This window comes from Anas acuta, chromosome Z, assembly GCF_963932015.1.
Source record: "Anas acuta chromosome Z, bAnaAcu1.1, whole genome shotgun sequence".
NCBI lineage: Eukaryota > Metazoa > Chordata > Aves > Anseriformes > Anatidae > Anas > Anas acuta.
In genome coordinates this window covers 35,561,973-35,585,095 of record NC_089017.1, presented here as the reverse complement: position 1 = coordinate 35,585,095, position 23,123 = coordinate 35,561,973, and the positions used below count along the sequence as shown (strand labels likewise).

General features: G+C 43.8%; 1 protein-coding gene across 1 annotated transcript in view; it reads left to right on the top strand.

The window, feature by feature from the left end:
- The first annotated feature begins 2,824 nt into the window (after positions 1-2,824).
- The window catches only part of LOC137847929 (guanine nucleotide-binding protein G(q) subunit alpha), a 130,284-nt gene continuing 109,985 nt past the window's right edge, over positions 2,825-23,123 (top strand). The window contains exon 1 of the mRNA XM_068666638.1: positions 2,825-3,275. Coding sequence (XP_068522739.1) covers positions 3,140-3,275 — 136 coding nt within the window. The 5' untranslated portion in view covers positions 2,825-3,139. The remainder of the gene's footprint in view (positions 3,276-23,123) is intronic.

The following is a 23,123-nucleotide window of genomic DNA, read 5'->3' as shown; positions in this document are numbered from 1 at the left end:
AGCCAGAGCCTTAGGCAGACACCTCTTACTTTGAAATAAATAAACGCTGAGGGGATTTGTCAAAACAGCACGTACCGGAAAAAAAACGATTATTTCAGCCGAAGGTAATTGCAAACACTGGATGTTACTCATTTAACTATAGAGAACCAGCCGATACCATTTGTTTGCTCTTCTAAAAAGAAACAAACATAAAAACAGTGGTCGGGAGGGCATATTGGCGGGGCCATTTGCCCTGCTCAGACACACTGATGGCCTCTCAATTAACTCTTAAGTACTCAAAAACAAGACTGAGATGTACTTGTGCATGGCACTGTGAAAACGTCTTCTTAATGCACAACGGCAATCAAAAAGCACTTGCGAGATCCTCTGTTGCTTGAGATGGGATGCTGACCAACTGCAAAAATCCTGTGGTGTCGTTCTACACGATCTGCTGGCCTACTGTCATGGGAGCACCCAGTTCAGACCCTGCTTGGAATCTGTCAGAACGCCACAGAAAACATATCTCAAGCAGAAGAGACAGTGAAGAGTGACAATGGATATCCTTAAGCATCGGGAAGGAAGCAATTCAAAACTGGGATAGATGAGTGTGAAGAATGATAGATGATAAAATGGAGTGGTGGTTTCCCAATCTCTGTTGGCTTCTGAGCAAGAAAACTGAAGATGCAGCGTGTTTAATATCATGCTCCGCTCCCCCTGTCAGGCTCACTTCTAACTTTTAATTTCCTGTGGCAGCAAGCAGCATTAAAACGTCTCACAGGCAACGGGTTGCTATGAGCTGCGCACTGGAGACTACTTGGACAGAGGAATATGAAATTATTAATGTTACAGGGGAGGCTTATCAGGAAGTCTCTGTGCGGGATTAGGTGATAGTATGGATAGTATCTATGGATAATAATTATCTGTATGGGTAATAATGGTATCTGTCATTTACTGATAATTCCTATTAGGATAAAATATTTATAAAGGATGCTTCATGTTTCGAAACAGAAGCCAACCATTATGGGGATGAGGACTGGACAGAAATCTCCTCATAGGTTTTTTATCATGTAATTGTTCATAATGGGGGTTCTTCTGACTCCCACAGAGTCACAAAGCAAATGGGTAAAACTGTGTGTAATGGCTATCTGCTGATGACAGATTCAGAACTAGTTGGTTCGGCCATTATAGATCCAAAGATATTTATTCAGTGGAGATTTTAAATCCAATGATGTCAATGGAAGCACTGCACACAGATTACATAAATGCAAAATGGAATGCTAGTTTTGGGTTTGAGGTATACACGGTATTCATGCCTCCTACACTGAGCATATAAGAGGGTTGGTTAAGAAAGTTGCGTTGGCCTTCATCTACTGGGGAATGTTGCAATAATGTCTGAGGTATGCGGTTTTTATTAAGGACCACTGTGCCCTTCATCTGGGGGATGGCGCAGGAGGTTGATCTGCTCACCCACAGGTCGTGAATTCATTGACCCGCTCTTATCCTTCCTTTACACCTGATGGCAGATCACGCTCACTGCGGACTCAGAACTCCGTGTACCAGCGTTCTCGGCACAAAGCTGCTGCAAATACACTGAGTATCTCCTGCGACCTGTACTGCATGCGTCTTCATCCTTTTTGGGGCCCTGGCTTTTAGAAATAAATTGTGGTATGTTCAGAATTAATTTCACAAATAATTTCTTTTTTCCCCATTTGGTTGCCTATTCACATTTTTCCATAAGTCCCATCTATAATTCAATCTCTAGAAGTCTTTATTGAATTTAATGCATTAACCTCGAACCGGGAGATAAGGCAGGCAGACAAATATACGGGTAGGCATACCTACATACAGGTATATTTTAAAATAGAGATGATGCTTTTGCTGAAGTATTTCCGATTAATGATCAGAATAACAGGATTTTGCCTGAATTGATTTACGGGGATAAAGAAATGTAATTATAAAAAAAAAATCCCAAGTTGTATTGACCATTTTTATACATTACACGTAAAGATGCCACGCAGATCAATGTGGACGCCAATTCATTTTCTAAAAAAATGTGCGGTGCTCTCCAGGTGAATTGACCGCACTGCCGGGCCGATCCTTCCTAATTCCCTGCCAGCCCCACGCCGTGCCCTGGGGCCGTCTGCCTGGACGAAAAGTTTTGAGGGGAGCGCAGGAGGAGGCCGGGCTCGGGGCAGGTGGCAGCAGGTGACAGCAGGTGCCGGCAGGCGGCGAGCCCCCTGCCACCTCCACGGGGCTCCTGCGGGGCTGCACCCCCAGGGAGCTGCGGGCCGGGGGGACAGGCAGGGGGCTTCTCCCCCCCTCCCTTCCCGTCCCCAAATCCCACCCGTGCCCCCAGCACACTCCAGGAGGTGACACGGGGAGGTGTGTGCGTGTGTGGGGTCTGTCAGCGATCCCAGCACCGTGCGCCCCCCCCCTCCCCGCTCCCTTTTCTCCCCCCTTCTCCCCCCTCCCCGCCGCCCCCAGCCGCGGGGGCGGGTGCCGGGGGGCGGCCGCCCCGCTCTGCCCCGCTCCGCCATATTCCTGCCGCACCACGCCCGCGGAACCGAGCCATTGAAAAGCCGGGCGAGCCCGGCCCCTGCCTGCCTCCTCGGCCCCTGCGGCGGCTGCCCTCGCTCCACCCGCCCCCTCTCCCGTCCTTACTGTCAGGGCTGTGCCGAGCCGAGCCGAGCCGAGCCCAGCCGTGCCAGCTCTCCGGCAGCGGCTTCCCCCCGCCGTGCTGCGGCTGGCCGAGCGAGGGGAGCGGCGGGGACATGCGTGTGCGGCGGCGGGGGGCAGGGCTCGGCGGGCGGTAGGGGAAGGGGGGCGAGAGGGGCGAGGGGCGGCGGCGGCGGCGGGGCTCGGCCGGGGAGCGCCGCTGCCGCCGCGGTGGATGTGTCCGCCTGGCTGGCTGCGTGATCCCGCGGGGAGGAGGAGCTGGAAGCGGCGGGGGCAGGCAGCGGGGCTCCGAGCCGCGTGCGGCAGCGAGGCGGCTCCCTGCGCCTGCCCGGCGGGGGCTCCCGGGCACCGAGCGCCCGCGTCCCCCGCGGCTCGGGGCGGCGGCGGCAGCGGCAGCGGCAGCGGGGCGGGCGTGCGGGTGCGCGAGTGCTGAGTGCGTGCGGTTTTCGGGGGGTGGGGGTTGTGCCTGAACCGGCTGGGAAGAATGACTCTGGAGTCCATCATGGCGTGCTGCCTGAGCGAGGAAGCCAAGGAAGCCCGGCGGATCAACGACGAGATCGAGCGGCAGCTGCGCCGGGACAAGCGGGACGCCCGCCGGGAGCTGAAGCTGCTGCTGCTGGGTGAGTGCCGGGGGGCGCCGCACGGCCAGGCCCGGCCCGGCCCGGCTCGGCTCGGCTGGGCTCGGTGCGCTGCGGGCCGCCGCCGGGGAGCCCCGCGGGCATCGCCGCCGCCGCCCCGGGCTCCCCCCGGCCCGGCGCCGCCGGCGCCTTACATGGCGGGGCTGGGGCCGGGGCGGCGGCGGCGGCGGCGGGGCCGCTTCGCCTGGGCTGGGCTCGGCTCCCCCCGGGCGCTCGGCCTCGCACGGGCATCGCCGGGGAGCCGCGGGCGGTGCGGGAGGGAAGCGGCCTCCCGGCACGGAGACGGGAAGCGGGGCTGGGGGCCGGGGCTGGGGGCGCCGGGGAGAGCCGCGGTGCGGGTGGGTGGCGGCGGGCGCCGATATCTGCATTGTGCTGCCCGCCGCCCGGGGGCTGCTGCCTCCCGCCGCCTCGGCTGCTTTTATTTTATTTTTTTTTTTAATTCTTTTTTTTTTTTTTTTTTTCATATATTGTGATTCTTACTGAGCGATGCGAACTGGGGTAAGGGGCTGGTGCTCAGATTGTAGACCGATTATTATTATTTTTATTTTTTTAAAAGCGGAAGGAAAAAAAAAAGAAACCGTAAAGCCCTACGTGCAGGCAGGGAGGCGAAGAGTAACCCGAAGTATGCGGGAGGGTGACAGGAGCTTTAATACCTCTGGAATCCACCCACCAGCCAGGAAGCAAAATCTGTGGCATCGCTTCTCCCTCGTTAAAAGCAGAGGTCGTTATTTCGGAGCCGCAAGTATGCAGAGGCAGTGCTTATCTGACAGAGATTTGTCTCCTGTTAAAATAAACCTTCAGAATTAAAATACGTATCAGCGTGCTCCACGCTGCTGTGCAGCGCCGGTGGCAGTGCTGCTTCTGCCCGGGGCTCGCAGGCCTTGAAATATGTCTGCAGCAGCAGCGTCTGGCGTGTGGATGAGCAGGGACGCGCCGGGAGGACGCGGGATGTGATGCTGAGGGCTCCTGTCACGGGTCACGTATGTGGGGCAGCGACCTGCCCTCTCTGTGGGGCAAGGAGGGTTGAGAGGAAAAGTCACAGTGTATTTTAATGCTCGGCGTGAGCGTGTTATTCCCGGCTTTGTGAGACAAGAGCTTCTCTCCTCTGTGTGGAGGAGGGTGCTGGGATCCTTAGCGAGCGTGGAATAGAAGCGGTGGAGACAGATGCAGCGCTTGCAGTGATCACATTCGGTCTCGTTTTGGCCTAATTCTGCTTGATGAAAGTGCGTGTTGTGACTGTTTTGGGATTCACAGAGGAGATAAAAGAGAAGTTAGATAGTTTCCGTTTGTTTAACTTTATGGATGCTGAAGTACAATTACTGAATGATAGACGTTTGCTTCAGGAGAGGCAGCTGGCGTTTTTGACTTGTTTACTCGAGCCCGAATTGTTTCTGTATTTCCCTGATATTTCTCGTGGTGAAGCTGGAGGTTTCTCCCAAGCTCCCAAAAATGTATGAATTCTATCGAAAGGCACCAACAGAGACTACCCAGAGAAGGAGTTCAGAGATGCACCTATGCAGTCAGACCCGGTATTGCTTTCCAAGATCCACCCGCAGGTGATGTTGAGCGTCCAGGTTAGGGCTTCCCCGCGGCATTGCCAAGGGCCATGTGGAAGGCGGTGACCTGGCTGGAGGACAGGCGAGAAGACAGCCTTTTGGGGGTGCTGGAGAAAGCTCACTAGGTTGCCTTTGTGAAAGCTTTCGACAGGTTTTGTTGTAAACCAGGAGTTGCAACGTGCTGATGAAGATGTGAGCGAGAGGTACTAGAAACCAGGAGGGGGTGAATGTTCTGCTTTATACGAAACAGCGTGGCTGTATTTGGGTAATGAAACCAGTACAGAAATTACTACTGCACGCTCATTTTTGGTGTTTTCTCTTTGTCACCCTCTGTTGTGTTTGACCGAAAGTCTGTGTGTCTGTGCAGCTGTTTGGATTAACACGTAATGACCTCATCTTGTACAAAGCAGTACAGTGGTGAACCACCGTTGAAGTCGTGGGATTGGGTAGAGATTTGGGTTTCAATTCATAAACAAATTTTGAGGAAAACTTTTCTTATTAGTGGTTTGTTCCAGGTGTATGACAGGACTCTTTTTAGTCACTCTCTCTGCTTCCCCAGCATCTGCAGTTGCTTGGTTATTAAGGTTATGTTGTTTGTGTGGTCATTTGTATTGTTATGAGGTAGACAAAGACATTTTTATTAAAAACAGTGAGACTGGTAAGCAGTTTCCGATATTTTTTTGTGCTAAAGTCATCTTTTATTTTTTAAAATCTGGCTAGATCCCCACTGTCCCATTACGTGACTCTTCCCTTCAAAACTTAAAGGACTTTAGGTACTAGCACTGCTTAGCTATGTTAGTGTAAACATAGGCAAACTTTCTTTTTTCTCCCAAAGTGTCAACTTCTCAGTCCCACTTCGTAAAGAGTTGTGAAACTTAAAGCCTAAGTGGGTTAAATGCTTTTGAAAACGGGACTAAGGTATGTCCTCTGGATCCAAAGGGGAGAACTAGCACAGCCTAAGCTGAGCCTTGGTAATTGACCATGTGTGCTCTTCTCCACTTGCAACAAGTCTGTGCAAAACCCGTTGACTTGAAGGGTTTTAAGGCACAAATAAGCACATCTGCGCTAGATTTCTACTTATTCTTGTTTGGAAATCAGACATATACACGTGTGTGTGTGTAAATAATAATTTAAAAAATAGCATTTGTGGATAAGTCGTCACACCCCCCCCCCCTTTTTACACTGTGGAAAATACATTGCTTCCTTGCAAAGTGAATTAGTTCCCTCCTGACTGTGCGAGTACCGTTACCGAATGACACACACATGCTGTACTGGGTACGCCCTTTTGTGTATTAATAATGATATCTTCTTACTTTTCATAGGATCGGAGTTCAAAATGCTAAGTCATTTCTGGAAAACTTTTATTGCGTGCTAAGATTATTTTTAAGTATTAGTTTAAAAATAAACCTCTGCGATTAAACGTAAAAATACCACTTTTAGGTACTTTGTTGTGCATCATTGCTTAATTTTTGGAACAGATTAGAATAGGAAAAAAGGTTGTGGGTTTTTTGTTTTTTTGCTATTGTAATTCTAACAAGTCCGAACTTAAAATACACACTGAAGGGTGTTACAAAGGCATACTAGTAGTTCTGCTAGCACAACTTGGCTGTAATATTTAGGCACTTTGGAACAAATTCAGTCTTCCACTGAATTTGTTTTTAATCTCATGTATTTTCCAAATTCTTCTGGATTTCATTACTGCTGAACACTTTGTAAAACCCTATGATTGTTCTCCAGAGCTTAAAGTTGTTAATATCCATCCATTGTTTGCTGTTAGCTGTAAAAACACTTATATTATTTTTATAGCTGGAAAGAAATGAGGTGTTTTAATGTTTTATGTTGGTGTAAGCCAAGCAAAATGTAGAGCTTGTACATGCATGCTTAAAACACATACTTATTCTTAAACAAATACTTAGAGACATGTGCTCTAATTTTTCTGTATAGCATTTTGACTGTCATCCATAGAAATTTTCCATGGTCTCAGAAAGCAGCCCTTGGGCCTGAGTGATAGCTGGTAGCCATAAACCTTCAGCCCTGGGCATTCTCTGTCAGTGCACTGCGTGTGTTAGTATTACACGCTGTTTTCTCAGTGGGAAATGCTTTGAGTGTGTAAGAAGATAACCTAGCAGTATCATGCGAGTTGGCTAGGTATGTCTGTACATCTGTGAAAACCATGGCCAAAAGAGGTGTTGGAGGGCCTGACAGTGTATTCACTGTTTTCCACCCTATTTGCAGGTAGCATCATGTGCAAAACACGTTTTTTTAAGAGGTGCACGTTCCCTACGTGTGAGACGACAGGTGTGTCAGTGACGACGGGTGCCTGAGATGCGTGTCCATTTATTCTCTGTGCGTTACCGGAGGAAACAGGTGGAGGATAAGCCATTTGAGTTAGTGTGAACGGCAGCCAGGCTGATGCGGAAAGAAGCTTTTGGACGTAGGGTGAATATACCCAGTAAGTGTGCAGGGTATGTACGCGTTTGTTTTCCTCTGCCAGCTGAATTAAAGATTCACATGCACAACTTGGTGAGTTAGGAAGGGCTTAGGCTTTCTTTAAATCACTTGAAGAGGAAGTGAGTCCATTAAGCCAACAATGGAGTACATTGGTTTTATATAACTTTTTCATCAGCTAGAGAAACAAGCAAGCTTCCTTATTTTTCCTGTAGCTGAGCTGCTGCCTGTGGTTTCTTGAAATGGGACAGGGCAGGGTGGCAGTTTTGTACAGAAGGCGTTGCAGTAAATCTCTGCTGGTGTATTGCAGCTCAGATGTGTGGTTTGGAATGTGGATGTGTGAAAATGAGAATTCGGTGAAGCTGTACATAAATGAATTTCCTGTTTATATGTACACGACCAAATGTTGGAGGTCTGGCCACACGTTGGCTTATTTTCTTTTTTTTTAACTGTAGGTTTGTTGCAGTTACTAAACAAAAACAAATTTCTGCGAAGTACAAATTTGACTAGCCAGGCAGAGCAAGTCGCGTAAAGGAAATGTGAATATTAAATAATAAATAGACGTACAGTGTGTGGTCATTGATGTGAACTGTCTATGAGCATTACTGGGCTTGCTGACCATAAATGTCAGAAAGCAGTTTTAAAGCCAAATTCATGCAAAATTCTTAGTGGGAGGGAGGTCTGTGTGTACACACCAGTGTAATGTAAGGTACTATTTTAAAACCCTGTAGTGAGCTTTCCGCTGTGTCCATTTCAGTGCTTTTATCTCCAGAAGAGCAGCATTCAACAGAGAGGTTCAAGTACACCTTGAGTATGTTAAAATATGTTTTCCTGTAGTGAAGCCCTTAATGGTGTTTGCAAAAATGAGCTAATTGTATTCATCCCCTGCGTATTTTTGGTAGGCTATTTTGCAGCTGTTTGTCTCAGTTTCTTTAACTGTGAAATTGGAGGGATAGTAAGGACTTACATATTTGCTATTGATCAGCAACACGCTGCACTTGTGGAGTTAACAACCTGAAGTGCTGAATGTTGTTAAGAATAGGCAATGAGTTGAGATCAATTTCAGGCATGCGCCTGTGACCAAGGCCTTTGTAAAATTTTGGAGTCTTATTTGCATTCCTGCTTGGTGTTTGCCTTCCCCTCCTTTCCCTGTTACAATCTGAAATGCCTGCACAAGCAGGCAGTTTCCTCTCCTTGCAGAAGGAAGTCAGGTATGTGCACAAAACAAGCGAGTGCTGATACTGGGTAGTGTGTTTGGATTGACTACTTTCTGTGCTCTGTGTTAAACCAGAGAAGTTGAAATGAACTGTTACATCCTGACATGTGTTGTAACTAGATTGGTAAGTATCTCTTATTTAGAATATTTTCCTAAGACGACCCTGTAGGGGTCACATAATGACATTCAGTGTCAAAATACTTTGGATGCAAAATACTTTGAATTCCATCATATATAGCTGAGTGCATATATATATTAAAAAAAACATTTGAGGAAAACATAAGTCATCACTTTGGTCTCAATGTGATACCACGATTTCACCTTTGCTGGGAGAAAAAGTATATGTTTAATTCTGTTGTTGCTGTTTTGGCCTTACTTCATTAGAAGCAGTCTACACCCACTGACGTCAATATGAACCTCGTTTAGGGCCTCAATAATCAAAGAATTCTGATGAATAAAGTTAAATTAGTATTTCAGAGAGCCAAAGGACCCCAGATTTGTTTCTCACATTGAAGAACAGTATGAAATTAGTGCAGGAGGGAAAAGCATGTGCTGAACAAAAGAATCTCCTGAGATGAGACATTTCGGCATGTGATACAATGTTAAATAAACTACTTTTGAGCTACTTCAGATTATTTTTGTTGTTGTACAATGGCAATGCCAATTTCATAAGGAAAAGTATTTCTTTTGAAATAATATGACAGTCCGCAAAATTAATCCCAAGAAGGTGTGAAATAACATTATGCAGTAGACATGATTAATGGTAATTAGCTTTGTTGCAGTAACAGACTACTATAAACATTGAGCATTTTGTCTTGCCCTGCTGAATGGCGTAACACTCAGGACAGATCTGTTCTTACACTCAAATACTGCCATGTATGAACAGCTCTGACAAATAAAAATTATGGAAGTCTTTCAGCATTCACTTTTTATTTGCTTTAATTATTATTATAAGATGTCCAACTGGCAAGAACCAAGAGCAGGAGAGCGGTACAAAACTGAGAAAGATCTTGAATGTCCAAAATGCAGCCGTGGATTTGGTTTTCTTAGCATCACGGATAAAAGGATGCATCAGGCTTTAAGTGCTGTTAACCCCAAACAAGGAAATTGAATGCATTAATACCGGAGGGCACGAATCTAAGAGATACCACGGTTTAAAAAGTTCAGAAGTTACTGGGGGAGTTCCAGGAACAGTCCAAATGTTTTTCAAGCTAAATTAAAGATTAAATCTTCAGTGTTCTGAAAGCACATTGTTCCCCCTGTAAGTAATGTTCATACAGAGACTGAACTGAAGGAGGATTGTCTAAAGATTTTGGCCTTTGTGGGCTTTCAGAGGGCATATTGCATGGAATAATCAAACTATTTAATTTGCAGACAGTTCAGTGTTCAGAGCTGGGTCAGTGCTGCAGAGTTTTATCGCAGAGCCCATGCACAGATGAAGTTGCCAGCAGAGGAGTGCGGCTGTTGACTTCTTTCTGCATTGCCTGAGAAGGTGGTGTGGCGTGTGGCTATGCCAGAGGCAAAAATGAAACCTATCAAACAAGATCCTGCCGTTACCAATCTGTTCAAGCGGTTTATCCAACAAACTGCAGATATGGACGACGTGGTTTAGGCAGGTCCCACAGCGGTGGTTCACCTTATTCTTCCCCAAAGGGGAGGCAGTGTGTAATACGTGCACAGCCTGAATAAAGCAGCAGGACATCGGAAAGCTTCTGACAAGTGGAAGCCCCTTGTGGTTCAGTAAAGTGGGAAAGCTAGGAGCGGTGGTACTGAGGCTGCCTTTGCACAGCTGAGCCGTGTGTTAGCGCTTCGCCTCAGAACCGTGCTACGCACAAGCCAGGTTGACCCACTCTGCACGCGGGAGAAGCTCCTGGTAGGAATGGGGCTTGTCAGTTTTGTCTGGTGCCCGGTGCTGGAGCTGGTGTGGTTTCTTGACAGAGGGGGTAAATGCTTACTCAAGGTCCCATCCTCATCAATCATCTGTGCCTTCTGGTTTACACCTAGGAAAATGTGGTGGTGGTTCCTGTTGAAATGCTCCAGGATTCACCCCCAGTTATCAAATATCCATTGAAGGAGGGCTTGATTTTCCTTGAGGAAGTCTGTGGAAAGGGCAGTCATCTGAAATGTATTTTCTTTACCTTTCTTCTAAGATCTTCTCTTCTACAAAGAAATCAAAGGAGTTAGATCCTTAACTCTTTTGAAGTTAATTGAAAATTGAGCTCTAATGTTGGTAAGTGTCACCAAATGTGCATCAGAAGTTCATGTTTTTTTCTTTTCTTTTTTTTTTTCTGGATGCACTTAGCTGACTTCAAAGTGAATCCAAAATAAGAGTTTAGGTTAACTGTTCTGTAGGCGTTTGATGTGGTTGGACATGGTGGAGACCCAACCAGTCACAGGTCCTTTCAGCAAATGAGGACCGAGAACTTAGAAATAACTGTTGTAGTTATGATACAGCCATGATACCAATTAAAAATAAAAATCACCTCCTTGCTTATAGATTTAAAAACTGATGTGCGATGTAATAAAATTTGTCTTAGGTATGTTTTGAAATTCACCATTTTAGACTATATTGTACTTTCCACTTACGGCACAGAGTGTACACTACTGCTTAGTCTTGTGCATATGTCTGTTGCTGTACCTGAGCTGTATCGTGTGGCCCCACTGGCTGCTGCTCTGCTGCTTCTTGCTGCTCAGCTAATTCATTGCTCGACCAGCTGCAGGCCCAAAAGAAGCACGATAATCTTTGGCAAGAATCCTCGTACAGAATGAGAACATCTATGTAAGTTAACTTCTTTCCTTGTTCTACAAACCCATCACTGGAGAGTTTTTTTTTTTTTTAACTCTTGGGTCTTCAGTGTTGATGTTAATTACCTTCCTCGTATTAAAGAATGTCGGAAAAGAATGCCTGAGGCTATTCCAGCCCATGTTTCTGGGTAAAGGGAAGTCATCCAGAATGTCAAAGAGAAGGTTTCTGTGGCAGCTAACCTGTAAGGCCAACAAAACTCAAATGCATAGAAGCTGGAAAAGACATCGTAATTCCTTTTGCTTTTTAGGAACTGGAAAGGCTTGGGTAGCTGAGGATCAAATATGAATTTTATTTTTTTCTGATACTGTGCTTAGTAAGATGAAGTGTGTTGCTTGTGTCTTAACGAGACCAGAGCAGTAATAGGAATGGAAATTAAATACTGAAAATGAAAGAAATTGTTCAGGTACCTCTAACAAGTTCTTATGTTACTATCCAGGTGTGTGTCCGATTTGATGTTTTCCCTTGTGGAGCATGTTGTCTAGAAGGTGTTGAAATCAGCATTTAGTTGATGGTGAGAACCTTTCAAAGGTGCTTGCAAAAAAAAAATAAAATAAAAAATTGACTCAGTTAATCTTTTAGGAGAGAAATAATACAGATTCATACAATACTTTCCACTTCTGCATCTTCTGTTGTGTGTGTAAAAAGGGAATAATGGTAGCCTGGAAACTCTATGGTGCTGCTGAAAAAGCCCCCAAAGCAAAACAAATGGTTCTACAGTTGTCTTTAAATAGCTATGGTTAAACTTCCTCTTGCTCCTCTCTATTCCGTGTATGTGTTGTCAGATTCTGGAGCTTCAAAATATTTTCAGGCAGACCGACAGTTGTCTTCCCATAATAATCTGTCCTGTCCCAGTGTTGCTGTTTTTTGCTGGAAGTAGCTCTGATGCTTGCACCTGGTCGTCATGACCAAGGAAGACACGAGTGGCTCATCTTGGTGTGCAGGCCACCAAGCAGCTGTCTGACTTCTTGATCACTGCCAACCTGGTGCAGTCCTGAAAGAGATCAGAGTGCCTTCATCGCACTGCCATTCCCCTGATCCACCAACTGGGTCACTTATCAGTCAGCTTTTATGGGGGAGAATTACAGGTGCTGCACGTCACGTTGAAAGGTTTTCATGTAAATCCTTCATGAGAAGCATTTTTGATGTGTAAAATGTTTTATGATCTTCCCCCCCAATATGGGGGGACATCTGTGGCGACTCTCAAACTCAGTCAGGTTTGTAACTTACAGTGCTTTAGTAATAATTAATGTCCTAGAAATAAAGATTTTTTTCTTCAGCACTTCATCACTAGATAGAACAACATTTTTTTTTTTTTTTCCTCTGAAATTGCATCTAAACTTTTTTTTTCCTGTAGTGAGGCTGGAATGCTGAGAAGAAACATAAGTATTTTTGTGCTATGTTCAGTTTCCTTATGGTGTCTGTTTATCTCAGCAATTAAATGGCAAATAAATTGAAGGAGATAATAAACATTTACTCTGATCCATGAAAAGATGGATGTCACTTAAATGACTGTTTCTCCTGTGTTAGCAGCTGATTTCATAGAAATACAGAATGGACAATTTAGGAGTAAATTTGCTTTTATCAAAATGTAAAATAGAGCTTTTTCTGGAAATAGGACTAAGATTCATTGAAATTTAGGTATAATTGCAGTTAGGCATGTTTGATTTAGTTCTGATGCTAGCGATAGTGATAATTCTACTTTCAAAGATGGCTGGCTTGGCTTGTGATTGTCTTCAAATTGGCTGGTAATACCATCTGTACTTGTAGGAATCTAAAAACATTCTTTGTCCAGGGTAATTTTTGTTCTCTGGAGGTTTATTTACTTAATTCTGTTCATTCTTCCTTCTTATCTGTAAGACATGATAATAATGAATTCTGATTCGGTGGGATTTTGTGCTATATTGGGCTGTATAACAGTGAAATATGCTATTATTAATTATTAAATGTAGTTAGGGTTAAGAACTAGAGTTATGGTAATCTCTGAAGATTTTAGCCTTTGAACCAAGGCCAGATAAACACAGTGTGCAAGCGTTGCTAATAGCTTAATTGTAGCTGTACTCCCAACGACAAATGCAAACCTCTGACATTTAACAGAGAAGTTAATATGTCTGTATGCTTTAAAGTTGTTTCTTGTGAAGAAACTTCTGATACAAGCATTCCCTGGGTAAGGTTATTTATTCTTGGGCTTGTGGTTTACTACCACATTAGTTCTGTTTGTGCAGCTTTTCTCAGGGAAAATACCTGGGCTGAATCTTAGGATTTATGGCCTTCCTTTGTCGACAATTCTATATAACAATGTGGAAAGCACAGTATATACGTTTTTATATGGCATTCCTTTGTCTGTGGGGTTTTCCTACTAATATAAAACCAGCAAAAGAGGAGGCGATACATACTTCATATTGTTTAAAGAGGCAAAATAAGTTGTTTTCTTCCTTGGTAATTATGCAGTAGTACTGTATATGTGACTTGTTGAGCCGGTAGGGCTCATTCTTAGAATAGAGCAGCCTAAAAAGGAGGAGGAAAAACCCATCATGACAGTGTTTTATAATGTCTTTGCTTTACATTTTCATTGTTCGTGTCTCCAGGGAATGATGACGTTTTCTGGAATAATCCATAGTTGGAGAAACAGCTCATCACCTCTCATGCTTGTGTTTTCTTTGTCTTGTTTGCATCCTATGAAGATCCTTCTGCATGGTGACATGGAGTTCACTGTTACCTTCCCACTTTTTTGTAGGATTCTTGTGTGCAAAGAGCCCAAACTCTGGGGAGTGGTTAGAACTAGAGCTATAAGGAAGACCAAGGTTTTTTGTTGACTTCTGTTTTTGTTTGTTTTGTTAAACAATATTTCAACCTACCAAATCTAGACTATAATATGCATTTAGTTACATATACATGTATGTATACATAATGGTGTTAGATTCATGGCCTTCAGTGTTGCTTGTGTGATTTTTGTTTGCTTTTAGGGAGGGAGATAATTTTTTTTTTTGAGCCAAAACACAGTGTTTTTCCACAAAAAGCTAGCAGCCTGTCTGTTAACTTGTTTATTTACTATGGAATTTACTCTGTCATTAAATAAAATACGAGAAACAAAGCAACTACGCAGGTCATGGTACAAATTCATCATTTTCTTGAACATCTTTTTTAGAAGTACAGGACTAGAATTTCTCTTTTGCTCATTGAGATGCCACTGTTAGGGTGCATTCAAGGAATGCAACAGCCATCTTAGCCACAGCATTAAACTAGTCATATTCAGCTGACTATCTGCCATAAGTAAAATACCAACCTTACATAAGTGAAAAACAACCTTACATTTAACAGTATTCAAGATGCACAGTCTTTGTCTGTTTCTGTTTGACAGGTTATGCTAATTTCTAGCATCATGTCCTCTTCATAATTTACAATTCCACAGTTCTTATGTCACATATAGGTATTGTCAGTAACATTTTTTTTTCCTGTATTGTGGTTAAAAACATCTCTTATATTAATCGTAATATCACTGGGATCCTGCTTGTAGGAGTTGTCTTTTTTGATGTCTATTTAAAAAAACTCTTATTTAATGCATGCTATGTTGATTTGTTGTATGATCCCAAGTCACTTGCTTAGAATATACCTAGTGCCTCAAAATCGCTGACTTCGTACACCAAACCATTTGAGCTGTTGTAACCACATAGCTCCTGCTATTCACTCTCTCCTCACCCCTTTCTGTCTTTATTTCAAGAATTATAAAGTGGCTTCCTAGGCGCTTCTAAAGCTCTCTGAGGGATGTCTGGACCTGCTGAGTAACAGTGTTCTAACATTAGTAAATCCTCTGCCTTATTTATCTGCAGTGGGTGCTATAGTAGAGATGCTTTCACTGTCATTACAAATATGATCTGTTTTCCTAAAAACAAAACTGATATTTGCAAATGATGCATGCATTTTTCTCTGTTCATACTAAGTGTTCTATGAGTAATTGAGCAAGGGACCAGTGCTGTTCTAAGTGCTTTGTGAAATAAAAATGTGGGGTCTCATGTGCAACCTGAGGGTTTCTTAGTTTACCCTTTCTATTAGGATTTTTTGAAATTTCCTAAAATCCTGTACCTATACAATGTTCTATTTTTACCTCCCCGCCTATCAAGATGCTTTATTTTTTTTTTTCTTGTTCTGTGGAATCAAGGCTGTCTAGCTATTCAAAAAAAGTTCTGAAATTACTCTGTTCTCATGTTAAGTCTATATCCACTTCTCACTTGTAGTTATGTCATGAAACAACGTGCCTGTCACGTACCTATACTACTGGCTTTGGACTTCTGATGTTTACACACCAAACGGAATCAAGTCATGATCACATTCTTAAAAGTTACTCTTGACTGTAGTTCTGCCACAAGTTCTTTTTCTTACGAAGTATTTCTTCATGGTGCTTTTCTGTTTTGGAAAAGAGTAACTTCTGTACTTGGAGAAATGCCAAGGTAATTTGCCTGAGAACTTCAGTATCAGCTACATGGCCATGGGAGATGCTGCTTTCCTTTTCATTGCAGTTAGGTGTTTGAGGACACAGATGTCTGTCACATCACCTATGACTTAATCACTTGCCACAGTGCCAGCTTTTGTGTCAGTTTTTCTCTGTTAGAATTTAAACCCAAAATACTAAATATCACTGGCAGCAAGCCAATTCTGAAGTATAAGAAAGCTCATCACTGAACTTCCACTCATGTAAATATTTGCTTTAGTTACAGCATTCTGTTCAAATTTGCATCCATATATTAGCAATTCTTTAAGTTTCTCACCTATGCATCTAGATTTTTTTATATATACAAACAATTTAATTTTTCTCCTTTGATTAACTTAATGGTATTTTTATTTTCTGCTTTAAATTTGTACCTTTTTTCCTTCTCCCATTTGTCACTTAATGGTGCTATGATATTCCAACCTCTCTGGCCAGCATGCCTTTTCAATGTCTTTCTTTTCCACTTTTTCTTATTTCCCACCTTTTCTTGAAATGGAAGCTATCCAAATTTTACAACTCCTTCTTCCACAGTAATCCAATGACTAGGCCCCAGAACAAAACTCTATCATATATATTTTTTACCTATCTAGGAGTTTTCCTGTAGGTTATTCTGTTCTGCTGTGGAACAGAAATGTTCAGACCGGGTGTCAGGGTAGTAAGTAGTGGATATTTAGGTATTCATAATTTGCAAGGTACAGATTAATTTGTTTCATAGCATGTAATGAAGTGTCATCAGTGGCTACTCACTGATGCCTATAGGCACGTGCTCAACTTTGGTGTCATTACTTGTGTTAAATAAAGTCCCTTGCTCTACCTGCAGGGACTCGTTTGCATCCAGATAACGCACTGGACTGGAATAGCTGTCTGAGCTGTCTGTACCTGCACCTGGGTGTACAGGCTTCTCCTGTACTGCTGCTGCACAGTGCTTTTGGCTCATCTGCCTCATGAGCACCGTATGACTGTATGCTGGTGCCTTTGTGTAATGGGCAGCACTTAGTGAGCGCTTGGCAGCAGCTGCTTAGCAATTCTGTGAAATATGAAAACAGCTTGAGGTTGCATCTTGAGACAGACTGACTTTAGAGGCCTGTTATGAGGAATTCTGCATCTTCTGCAGAGGCACCAGGTATGTCCTTAAGAGCTGGGTGATTATTTTTATCAAGGAGGAACTGTATGTGCCAGGTCTTAGCTGCAGTTGGAAAGCTGTGATACTTACAGGATCCCTTCTCTCGCTTAACCACAGTCTAGCCTTCAGACTTTTGTGGACACAGACTTAAGTCTCACCAAGAAAGAGGATTTGAGGCACATGGGACTAGTACTTGTGGGAGTAGGTCTCCACAGGCACACAGGAGAACAGCGGGTTTTGCATAATTTTCAGACAGACTAACACAGTTGAAGCGTGGCTGGGACTTGATATTTCCTGTCCGACACTGGCAGAGATGCAGGCTGAGCTCCTGTACCCCCTGGAAAAATGGTTTCTTCATCTCTAGGAGCACTCAGACCTGTGCTTATTCTGCCTGGTGAACAGTGAGTTTGAGGTTAGGCTCCCCAGTATAAAGAGGCACAGACATCCTGGAGAGAGTCCAGCAAAAGGTGATGGAGATGATGAAGGGACTGGGGCATCTCTCCTTCGAGGAGTTGCTGAGCGAGCTGGGAGAAGAGGATGCTGAGGGGAACCTCATCAACATCTATGAATACCTGAACGGAGGGTGCAGAGGAGAGAGAGCCAGGCTCTTTTCAGTTGTGCCTGGTGACAGAACAAGAGGCAGCGGGCACCAGCTGGAGCCCGGGAGCTTCCTTCTGAACATCAGGAAGCACTTCCTTACTGTGTGGGTGACGAAGTCCTTGCACAGGTTGCCCGGGAGGCTGTGGGGTGTCTCCCCTTGGAGACCTTCAGCAGCTGCCTGGACATGGTCCTGGGCACCCTGCTCAAGGTGTCCCCGCTTGAGAAGGCAGATTGGAGCAGATGCGTTGCAGATGTATATCATCTGTCATCAATTTATTACCCAGACTTACCAGAAATAGTGTGGGGGACATCCCGTGGCGTTCACATCTCTGTGCTGCCACTCACGTAGCAGTTGCTCGTATACTTATGGGTGTATTGCAAATCATCGTGGAGATGCTCGGAGCCACCATGACTGGCTACTTGGAGGAGAATCAATGAAAACCTTAGTTTGCAGTTTGGAGGTCTTCCAGTGATGTGATCCTGTGTGTTTCTTGGGGAGCAGCAGCCTGTGCTGCTTAAGCCTGTCTTCTGGCAAAGGCAGCAGGATATCTTGTTACCGTGGGTTATGGGATGCATCTTCCAGCTGATCCCTGAGTATCTGCAGGAGTGAGGCAGGCTGTAGCTTCAAGGAGTTGGCTGTAGGCTGAGGCCTGATTCGGTGTCAGTATCCCCAATGGTGTCAGCATCATTATGTGAGGGAGGGCATTATGGTATAACAATTTATAAATTATTATAATCACAGCAGGAGTGAACCCCTGCAGTTCAGGCACAAGTGCTTTGGCAGTGCCCTAACATCATATGTGAGGTGCTTGCATGATGCTAGCTGTGCAGGTATGCCCAGACCAAAACTCTCCAGACCAGTACCAAAACAGCCTGATCAATTGAGTTGGTTGTGGTCATAAGCTCAGTTGTTTTTCCCAGTGCCCAGAAGTGCCTGTCTGGGGACGGGAAGCTCCCCTTTCAACACTTATCACCAACAGAACTGTGCTACAAGGCCAGGCGATTATTTGCAAAGACCAGGGTCAGTTTCCCCCACAAAATAGACATGTGAGGGGAAAGATGTGAGATTCAACATCTCTGTGCAGAGGAACAGTGTGCCAAATACCAGTGTATCCTAAAATACATACAGATGTTTTTAGAACTGCCAGCCTGTCCAGCTAGGGTTACTCTGAGATTACGTGAAAGAGATGGGAGGTGAGGAAGAAGTGCATGGACTGCCTGTCTGTAGCCCTGCCACATTCAGGCCAGGTGCTGGAGTGGCAGTGCAGCTGGCTCCTGCCTTCTCTCCCGTGAGAGAGCAAGGCTGGCAGGACTTTGCTTTAGAGCAAGAGGATGCTTGCTAGAGGGGCCAGTGGCTCCTCTTTAGGAATTGGTGGGGGTGGAGAGGATGAACATGGGCTTAAAGGCGTACAGGCACCCACTTCTAATCTAATAGGTGGTCTTGCTCCTACTGCTTTGCTTTCTTTAGGAACCCCTCTCCTAGCTAGCTAGCCTTTGGAGAAAAAGATGTGGTGCACCACATCTCTTGGCATCCCATCTCTAGTACCCTGAGGCATCTACTGCCTTGGTGGGCACTCATGACACTCGTGGTGTGTGGGCTACTGAAGGGCAAAGCTGTGATACATACCTCAGCTCTGGTGCATGAAGAAGGAGCCATCTGCGTTTGCCATGCTGCAGGGAAGAATAAAGGTGTTGGTATGGCCTTACTGCAAAATACCTTGTGTAGCTCAGTATATGTGAGAGATGGACATGTTGAGCTGCATTGGAATGGAAGACAGACCATCTGTAGGTTCCTCTTCTAGTGTAAAACTGCTGCTCATCATCCTGTGATAACTAGGTTGTGAAACTGCTGAAGAAGGGTAGACCTCAGCAAATGGAAGACCTCCTTTGGCTGTCAGGTATTTATCTTGGTTGTCTTTTTGTCAAAGCAGCAGGTGGGGTTATTTTATTTTATTTTTTTTATAACCCTGTTGTTTGTTTTTATTTTTCCTTATGTTTTGTTGATTTGTTTTAAAGTGGTCTTCTGAGCCCCTAGTATCTAGAATTTCTTTGCATCTTGGCCTGAAAAAGCAAATGAGCTGTTTCCCAGACTCTCCTTGGCTGATTCCAGTAATGGCTATTATTAGTGGAATCACTGGTCTGGGCCTTTACTATTTTATTGAGTTTCTCTGTGAAAGCCAATAAATGGAAGGAAGGGAAAAATCCATTCGAATGCTGGGCTGTCTTTCTACGTCCTTTCTCCGTAGCCTGCTTAAAATGTATTAAATCCTCTGTTTGCTATAAGGATTTGTTTTCCAGTCTCTCAGCCCTCCAACCCACCAGAATAAACAAAACAAAAGCAAAACCAACCAACCAAAAAGCTCTTTCATGTTATTGAAGTGGAGAAAACATCAGAGCTTTTGGTGTGCACCACCAACCTGGCCTTGAACACTTCCACAGCTTCCTTGGGCAACCTGTGCCAGTGTTTCAACGCCCTTACAGTGCAACTTCTTCCTAATGTCTAATCTAAATCCACACTTCTTTAGTTAAAAGCCATTACCCCTTGTCCTATCACTACGCCCCCTGACAAATAGTCCTTCCTCAGCTTTCCTGTATGCCCTGTTTCGGTACTGGAAGGCCACTTTAAGGTCTCCATGGATCCTTCTGTTCAGGCTGAACCTACCCAGCTCCCTCAGTCTGCCTTCATAGGAGGGGTGCTCCAGCCCCTTGATTATCCATCCTTGTGGCCCTCCTCTGGACTTGCTTTAATATGTCCATGTCCTTCTTGTGCTGGGGGCCACATTATTCCTGCAGCCAAGTATAATGAACTCGTTAGTTTTCCAGCATGTGTTGCTTGGTGATGAATTACGTTGGAATATCCCAGGTTTCCTTCATTGAAAAGCGAGGAATTCTAGACATGAATATTTACATTCAGGTTTGCAGCTGTAAATGAATTTTCCCTTCTCCCCATTCTCCCTTCCCACTCAGACTTTCACAGTCTGTTTCCAGAGACCATAGGTCAGGACCTTTCTCTCTTCCAGTTTGGACAACTAAATTGAAAAGATTAAGTTTATAGGAAGGGTACTTAAGTGCAGACAGGTGGTACTTGTTTCCTATAGTATTTCTTCTTCAGAGCAGAGGGGGAAATGATGACCCCAAGTCTTCTTGATGAAGAGTGCCTTGGCCAATTGGTAATGTAAATTCAGAAGATTAATGCTTTCACAATAATCTTGTTCTGGATTTCAAGCAGCCCTCTAAGTTCGTCAGCAACCAGGGCAGATAGTTTTTTCTAGTAATGCAGATTATTGCAATTCTGTGTTTGACATAAATATCACCTAGGAGTATTTCCTCTTTTTCCGAAGCTAACAGTCTATCTGTAATAAGTATCATGGGCCTTATTCATTTCCCAGTAATCTCATTGTAATTATAGTTCTATGAGTTGCATTTCAGCAAAATGCTGGAAATGACACCACGTTTTATTCCTGGATCAATTAATGAATCCCCAATCACTGTCATTTCTGAAACAAAATAATGATTCAGGCTGACCTAGGTTTTAGGGTTTGCTTTTTTTTTGTTTTTCATTTGCTTTGTTGTGTTTTTGATGCTCTAAATTATCAGAGAAGGACTGCATCTCACCAACTTTGTTATTTGTCTGTGATCCACTTAAAATAATTATAACAGCCTGAATCCTGCTGGATGGTTCCATTTCGAAGTGATAAGGAGTTTGCCTTCAAGTGAAGACTTTGTGTATCATTATCTTCCTACAAAAGCTTTTCTGTTTGGAAGAATGTCATACTGAAACTCAATTTTCAAGGTAGGAGTGGATAGAAGCATGAGATATTACTCTCATAGATGATGCTATTCCCCCTGTAACTCATCATCCAATTTACAGAGTGAGATAGTGAAGAGACTGAGGTAGCAAAGCTAACAAAGAGGCAGGTCTTAGTAATTTGTTGCACTAAAAATGCTTGCCTAGGCATAGTAAGATTTTCTTATCTTACCCAGACTGTGCTAAATGTCTGAACTAAGCTTCAGATTTAAATATCTCGGGAACATCTTCTTGTTATAACTCTATAAAAAATCACTATTTATAGAAGTTCCTTTTCATCTTTTCTATTGAGTACAGTGAGGTACTGATATTTTTGGTGGCACCAGTAGTTCATTTGTTCTGAAAAAACTGTACTATGAGATGTCTTTAAAAAAGCGCTGTTATATTTGGTCTGAACTACGCAGTGATGGAAGTAATTCTAGGTAATGGTGTATATGAAAGATCCGGTCACTCCTCTCTTCAAATGTATGTTTAAAGCCACTGAAATCCAAGAATTGATTTCCAGTACCTCTGGCTGCTTTAGGTGTTGGCTGCTTGTACCATAGCAGTCAGCAGACTCGCACACCTGGCTGCATCTGTTGATCCTCCTCACACAGCATTGTCTAGTTGAAGAATTTATTTCAAGAGATTGCAGGGTTCCCAGAGAGAAATGGGTTTTCTGCCAGCACGAGCTTCAGTACCTAACTCATAAGCCCAGGAAGGATAGGCTTAGTGAGCAGGTACACGCATGGTTACTCAGAACTGTGAAGCCATGGCAGAACTGGACTCAACGTTATGATTGAGGGTGGCAACACAATACTTTTTGTTCCCGTTTATTTGGCAATGCTTCCTGCTTTTCCATGCGTAGATGGAAGGTAGGTTGTAGTGTAGACCGATAGTGAGTTTGTTTTCTTGAGAGGCTGAAGATGGGAGATGGAGCTGAAACAGTTAAACAAGATAAATTAAATTTAAATTTTCCATGTGACTTTGCTAAACACAATACTGTTTTAGGTGGAAGGGCTCGTTTCTGCCTCGGGCTTCTTTTTTTTTTTTTTGTCTTTTGAAGCACAGTTGATGTCCTCACACGTTATGCCAGGCCTGTGGTGGTCAGCAGACTCTGTCAGATGAGTCTGACAACCTCTGAGAGGTGAAGAGGTGTTCAGTTTATAGACTGGCATCAAGAATGAGAGACTAAATTCCTTGTTTTTGCCAACTGCAGGATGCTTTTGGGTAAATGAGAAGCAAAACCCTAAGCAGCTGCAGAACTTACATGTAAAAAAAAAACAAAAAAACAAACAAAACAAAACAAACAAACAAACAAAAAAAAACCAACAAAACCAAAAAATGAGAAAGTGTGTTTTTTGCTCAATATCTGTATAAAAGAGGAGAATACAGATGTAAAGCCCCTGCAGTTACAGAGTTCAATTAAGTTCCATTTCATTCTTTTTTTTCATGTTGATGTGGGGGGAAAATTCGGGTTGAGCATGTTTTACAGCCACTAGTGAAGGCCTTTCAAAGGATGATTGCTGAAATTCCCACAAACAGCAGTGAAATGCTTGTCCATAGTCTAAGCTGAAGTCTTATCTCAGAGCCCTGGTTTCCATGTCAGAAGAATGTTACCATTACATACCTAATGGATAAACTTTCTTAATAGCATGTGCATCTTCTGCCTTGTCTTCAGGGGCCCACGAGTTTGGCCTTTCACATTGGACTGTTGCTGTACTGCCAGATCTGATTAGTGAGGAATTCTGGAAGTTTAAATATAGTGCTAAATAGATACATTAAAGATAATAATTAATAAAGTGGCTGCC